The sequence below is a fragment of the Balaenoptera physalus genome (assembly GCF_965194825.1).
Source record: "Balaenoptera physalus genome assembly, chromosome: 13".
NCBI classification, from domain to species: Eukaryota; Metazoa; Chordata; class Mammalia; order Artiodactyla; family Balaenopteridae; genus Balaenoptera; species Balaenoptera physalus.
The window spans coordinates 365,718-372,058 of NC_138892.1; the positions used below are offsets into that span (position 1 = coordinate 365,718).

Here is a 6,341-nt window from a genome sequence, read left to right on the forward strand (position 1 = left end):
CCGGAGGCGGGGCATGCGTGGGGACGAGGCCTGCGGCTGCGTGGGGCGAGGCTTGCAGCTGCTGCCGGCGGGGAGGGGCGGGGAGGACCGGACCCTGGTATCCAGTCCAGCCCGCAGCAGCGTAGCGGATATGGCTGGCTCCCGGCTCCCGCGGCAGCTCTTTCTCCAGGGCGTGGCCGCCGTCTTCATGTTCGCCTTCGCTTCCCTCTACACGCAGATCCCGGGTGAGGGCGCCGAGGGCGCCGAGGGCGGGACCCCCCCCCCCAACCCGCGCCATGTGACCGGGACCCCCCCCCCAACCCGCACCCTGTGACCCCTCATCTCCCCACCCGACACTCCGCTGTCTGGGGGCGGGAGTGAGGGCCAGGCCTTGATGCATGGGGTAGGGGGCTGCGGTTTGTGTCCTGCGGGCCGCGGGGGTGTGGGCAGTGGGAAGGCGTGCAAGGGTCCCTTTTCAGTAGGGTTCTGGGTTCTGGGTTCTGACCTGGGGCGGGGGGCAGAGCCCTGAGGGGGGTGGGCCCAGACCTGGTGGGCAGGTAAGAGAACACGCTCTGGCGTGGAGGAAGGGGGAACAGGGCCCTGCCGGGTGGAAGATCCTGACCTGGGGGAGTCGGGTAGGCCTGGGGCCTGACCTGGGTGGGAGGGTCTGGAGGGTCTGCAGGACTTGACCTGTGAACGGGCAGAATCAGCAGGTCCTGACCTAGATTGGCGGGGGTGGGGGTGGGGGTCTGCAGGGCTTGACCTGGGGAGGCGGGTCTGAAGGCCCTGACTGGCGGGAGGAGTCAAGCCTTGGAGGGCAGTGTCCAGTGCCTGGCCCTGACGTGCCCTCTCACAGGCCTGTACGGCCCTGAGGGCATCCTGCCTGCACGGAGGACGCTGCGGCCGCAGGGAAAGGGACGCTGGCCGCAGCTGTGGGAGACCCCAACGCTGCTGTGGGAGACGCCGCTACTGGGGTTGGACACAGCACAGGGCCTGGAGCTGCTGAGCCTGCTGGGCACCCTGCTGGCCCTGGGAGCCCTGCTGCTGCACCAGCTGCGCCACTTCCTTGTCTACCTGCTGCTGTGGGCCGCCTACCTGTCTGCCTACCAGGCAAGTGAGGGCTGCCTGCTGCCCCCTGCACCACTGGGACCCTTATCTCCAGCTCACTCCAGGCCCATGCGCTCTCCACCCCACCCCTGCCTCTGCCTTGTCTGCCTTTGCAGACACACACCCCCTGTTCCCTGACAGCCCTTCTCCCTGCAGGTGGGCCAGGTGTTTCTTTATTTCCAGTGGTGAGTGATTTTTGGGTGTGGGGCTGCAGGAGGCTGGGTGGGTGGATGGGGTGGGCTGTGTTTGTCTCTCCCGGGAGGACCCCCTTAGGGGAGCAGCCTTGATGGGGAGGAGGCCCTTTGTGCTATTTTTTCTCCCCACAGGGATTCCCTGCTGCTGGAGACTGGCTTCCTGGCCTTGTTGGTGGCCCCTCTGAGGCTGTCCCCGCGCCACAAGCACGCCCAGGGCAGGCTGGCAGGGGTCTTGCCCCACGAAGACCTCCCCTTCTGGCTCGTGCGCTGGCTGCTGTTTCGCCTCATGTTTGCCTCGGGTGTGGTCAAGCTGACCAGCCGTTGCCCCGCGTGGTGGGGGCTCACCGGTGAGGTCTCTGCCTGGACGTGGGGCAGTCTTGGGGGACTCTGCCCAGCCCTGACCATCCGCCTGTCACCTGCAGCCCTCACCTACCACTTCGAGACTCAGTGCTTGCCCACGCCCGCCTCCTGGTTTGCCCACCATCTGCCCGTCTGGCTGCACAAGCTCAGCGTGGTGGCCACCTTCCTCATCGAGATTGCAGTGCCCCCTCTGTTCTTCGCTCCTGTTCGCCGCCTGCGCTTGGCTGCCTTCTACTCCCAGGTGGGTGGGGTCCTTAGCCATCAGGAAGACAGGCAGGACGTGGCCTTCCTCTGCACTGCCCAGAGGGTCCCACTGGGGATGGGGTGTCTGCTGCCAGCAGTCAGAAAGGCCTCATGGGCAGAGGAGCGAGTCAGCCTGACGTTGAAGGTGTGCCTGTGGGGCAGGGCTGCAGCCTCGCTGGAGGATGTCCATCTTGGGTCAGCAGGGGCAGGTGGGGAAGGGCCGCATGAGGCGTGCCGAGCTTGGGTTTTCTCCAGGTGGTGGTGGGGAGCTGTGGAAGGTGTGAGCCAAGGGGGAGGACAGGTGGAGTGGGAAAACAGAGGCCTGCATGCGGTGATGAGGGGGGCACAGGGGCCTGCAGGAGAGATCTAGGTGGGGCGGGGAGGGATGGTGCAGAGGGGTCTGGAAGTGGGCTCTGAAGGGCGCAGGAAGGGGGCGGCCCCTGCAAGCGCTGAGTCCAGACCCTTGCCAGGTCTTGCTGCAAGTCCTGATTATCATCACTGGCAATTATAACTTCTTCAACCTGCTCACCCTGGTGCTCACCACTGCCCTCCTGGATGACGCACACCTGGCTGGCAACAGCCGCCGCAAGAAGACGCCCTCCTGTGAGTGTCAGCCTGTCCCGGACAGACAGCCGTCCTCACCCCCGCTGCCCGCCAGAGTGTTGCCAGCACCCCCCACGTGACCCTGCTCTAGCTCCACCCCAGCGCCCTGGCCGTAGACCCTCCAGCCCTGTTCCCAGCCGACGCATGACTGTCTTGCCCTGCAGCCTGGCCCAAGGCCCTGCTGGCCCTGCTGGCCCTGCTGCTGGAACTGGCCGTCTACGGGCTGCTGGCCTTTGGCGTGGTGTACTGCTTTGGCCTGGAAGTGGATTGGGAACAGCACAGCGTTCACTCCAAAACCAGTGAGTGCCAGCTGGGGGCTCAGGGCAGAGGCTGGGCCATCCCTCCTCACACGCCCTTCCTTCCACAGCCTTCACCTTCCACCAGTTCTCCCAGTGGCTGAAGATGGTCACCCTCCCCACCATGTGGCTGGGGGCTGCCTCCCTTGCCTGGGAACTGCTGACCGCCCTCTGGAGGTACATAGTCAGAGGGGGTGGGGTAGGGCTGTGCAGAGCAGGCCTGACTGCATTTCGGTCCCCTGCCCGCCAGGTGGACCCAAGTGCGAGGGTGGCTGCAGAAGTTCTGTGCTGCAGTCCAGCTGTCCGTCTTTGGCACGGCCACGGTGGCTTTGTTCACGATCAGCCTGGTGAGTAGTCCCTTGCGGCCGGGGTAGGGGGTCGGGAGAGGGCTGGAAGGTCATTGCTGAGCCTCTGCCTACCTGTGTCTAGGTGCCATACTCCTACATGGAGCCCTCGACCCATGGGCGCCTCTGGACTGGGGCCCACCGCCTGTTTGGCACCGTGGAGCACCTGCAGCTGGCCCACTCCTACGGCCTCTTCCGTCGGATGACTGGTCTGGGTGGACGGCCCGAGGTGGTGCTCGAGGGCAGCTATGACGGGCACCACTGGACGGTGAGAGCTCCCTGGGGCCCCTGTCTGGGGCGCGTGGCGGGCTCCACGGGGCTGGGGAGCCCACAGGCGTGGGGTTGGGGGGAAGAGCCGGGAACCAGGTCCTGCTGGCAATGCTAAACCTAACTCTGCCTGGCAGGAAATCGAGTTCATGTACAAGCCCGGTAACGTGAGCCGGGCGCCCCCCATCGTGGCGCCCCACCAGCCGCGCCTCGATTGGCAGATGTGGTTCGCGGCCCTGGGCCCGCACACGCACAGTCCCTGGTTCACAAGCCTGGTCCTCCGCCTGCTGCAGGGCAAAGAGCCTGGTGAGGCTGGGCCGAGGGGCGGGGCCGTGGGGCGGAGCCTATAGGGAGGTCTGCGGGACCTGCGGGGGCGGGGCTGCTGGAGGGGTCACGGGGAGGGGCGGGGTTGGGGGGCTGTGGGGGCGGGGCCGCGGGGAGGGCCCAGGCTGAGGGAGCTGCCGGGAGCTGAGCTAGCTCCCCGCCCCTCGCAGTGATCCGCCTCATCCAGAACCACGCGCCCAGGTACCCCTTCCACAAGCAGCCGCCCACTTACGTGCGGGCCCAGCGCTACAAGTACCGCTTCTCGAAGCCCGGGGAGCAGGGGTAAGGCCGGGCGCCGGGTGGGGTGCGGGGCCTGTGCGCTGGCGCCGCCTGAGTGCCCCGTGCCGTTGCAGCCAGTGGTGGCGACGCCAGTGGGTGGAGGAATTTTTCCCGTCCGTGTCCTTGGGGGACCCGACGCTGGACATGCTGCTCGGGCAGTTTGGCCTTCAGGTGGGAAGGCGTCAGCCAGCCTGGGGTGGGCGGCAGGGGTGGGCCCAGGCCTTACTCCACGTCCCCCCGACCCCCTCCAGGACAAGAGCCCGCCCCGGCCCCGCAGCTCCAGCAGCACCCTGGCTCAGGCGCTCCGCTGGATGCGGAGACAGCTGTCTCCCCTGGAGGCCCCTGCCCTGCTCTGGGGGCTCCTCGGGACCGTGGTGGCCATTAGGCTCATGCAGGCCCTTCTGGGCCCCCAGTCCTCCCCTCGGGCCAAGGAGGAGAAGCACAGGCCAGCCCCCCCGGAGGACTCGGTGGCTGCCAGCAAACAAGCTTCCCCAGCCCCCGACGTAAGCAGCGGTTCCCAGACCCCTCGGCGGAAAAAGTAACCCCATTCTGTCAGCCACACGTCTGGAGAGGGCCAGGGTCCCGGCTTGTCTCTGGCCTTCTGCAGCAGGACGTGGCCCAGCCACCGTGCCTTAGCCAGCTGCCACGCAGACTCAGGTTGGGGTGCTGCCCTTTTGCTTCGAGGGCCCACTCGTCTACCCACGCTAACCACGTCCCGTCCCAGGGCATTCTCTGGCTTGATGGATGGCCCAGGAGGCCCGTGTGTGACTTGGCCCAGGGTCCTTCCCAGGACATTGTAATCAGGGCTGTGGGAGGTCCTTCCCTTTTGCTCCCACCGTAGGGGTCCAAGCTTGATGCCCCTGACACGAGCTCCTGCACAGAAAGGGATGAGGCTGACCTGCTGTGGGAGAGGAGGAAAGACGGCCCTGAGGTCATCTCCACAGCAGCCTGTCCTGTCATTCGGATCCGTGAACGAATAAAGGCAGTTCATGCTTGATCGTGTGCCTGCCATTTCCTTCCCACTGGGGAGGCCTGAGGGCAGTGGGCCGTCCCTGCCTTTGACGGTGGACACAGCCCAGATACTGTCCGGCTGATGGCTGACCAGTCTTCCTGGGTGCCTTCGCTGTGCAGTCTTCAACATTCTCGTCTATAAAATGGACGCAAGGGTCTGAGCTGGTGCTGCCTGAAGCCCTGAGCCTCAGTGCAGCACAGCCTGGCCGACCTGTCAGCTCTACACATCAAGGCTACGAGGTTGGTGCTGGAACGTGGGGCCTGAAACCATCCTGAGGGCTGGAGAATTCACCAGAACGCAGCCCCTTCCTACTCTCCTGCTCCTGCTTCCTCATCTCAGGGCAGAACTGAAGGGTCAGCACACTGGCCCTTGCCTAGACAGGGGTGGAGGAGAGATGGGGGAGGGAACTCGTCAGGCCGCTGACAGCGGAATGGGGCGTGGGTGGGGAGAGCAAGGAGGAGCAGAGGCCCTGGGCCAGGGCCGGAAGAGGGAGGACACGTATGACCACCTGTGTTCTGACCGCTTCCTGGGAGCAGGGGTTGAAGGCGCTGTCCAAGTTTCGGTTTGGAGATCGGTTGTCAATCAGGAAGTCACTGCCTCCCCTGTGCCTGGCTCTGTCCTCAGCCCCTACCCCTCATGCTCTCACCTCACAGACCCCTGCAGAGCCCCCCAGTGTGCCCAACCCCTCCCCCCAAGTCACTGAGCGCCCCCCCAACTGACCCAAGTAGACAGTGCTCCACGCTCAGCCCGTGCCCACTGTCACACGTGGCTCAAGGGGACCTGTGACCTGAGCCTTCGGATGCTCTTAGACACAGTTAAATGATCTATAAGTTGACCTTTGGCTTAAGACAGTACATAACAGCCCAGGGACTTCCCTGGTGGGAAGAAGATGGTTGAGAATCTGCCTTCCAACGCAGGGGATTCGGGTTCGACCCCTGGTCCGGACACTAAGATCCCACATGCCACGGGGCAACTAAGCCCACACGCCGCAACTAGAGAGCCTGCACGCCACAACAAAAGATCCCGCTTGCCGCAACTAAGACCCGACACAGCCATAAATAAATAAATATTTTTTAAAACGAGCAAAAATCAACGGAATAGAAAACAATAAAGAAAACGAAAAAAAAAAAAGTACAGTCGGCCCTCTGTATCCTCAGCTTCTGCATCCACGGACTCAACCACGTTCGGGTTGAAAATAATCGAAAAAAATTCCAGAAAGTTCCAAAAAACAAAACTTGAATTGGCTGCACAATCAACAACTATTTACATAGCATTTCCCTTGTGTTAGGTATTATAAGTAATCTAGAGACGATTTAGAGTGTATGGAGGATGT

General features: G+C 64.0%; 1 protein-coding gene across 2 annotated transcripts; it reads left to right on the top strand.

Annotated features, from left to right (window-relative positions):
• Positions 1–57: 57 nt before the first annotated feature.
• On the top strand, positions 58–4,993 carry LMF2 (lipase maturation factor 2). 2 transcript variants are annotated; one of them, XM_082420775.1, is made up of 14 exons: positions 58–224; positions 836–1,089; positions 1,243–1,271; positions 1,413–1,627; positions 1,703–1,881; positions 2,354–2,486; positions 2,651–2,785; positions 2,854–2,959; positions 3,033–3,129; positions 3,212–3,394; positions 3,531–3,699; positions 3,888–3,999; positions 4,071–4,167; positions 4,248–4,993. In XM_082420775.1, the coding sequence occupies exons 1-14, from the start codon at positions 131–133 to the stop codon at positions 4,536–4,538; spliced, it is 2,094 nt and encodes a 697-aa protein (XP_082276901.1). In that variant the 5' UTR covers positions 58–130; the 3' UTR covers positions 4,539–4,993. The 2 variants fall into 2 exon arrangements, with proteins under 2 accessions (XP_082276901.1, XP_082276902.1); XM_082420776.1 differs by lacking the exon at positions 4,071–4,167.
• The last annotated feature ends 1,348 nt before the right edge of the window (positions 4,994–6,341 follow it).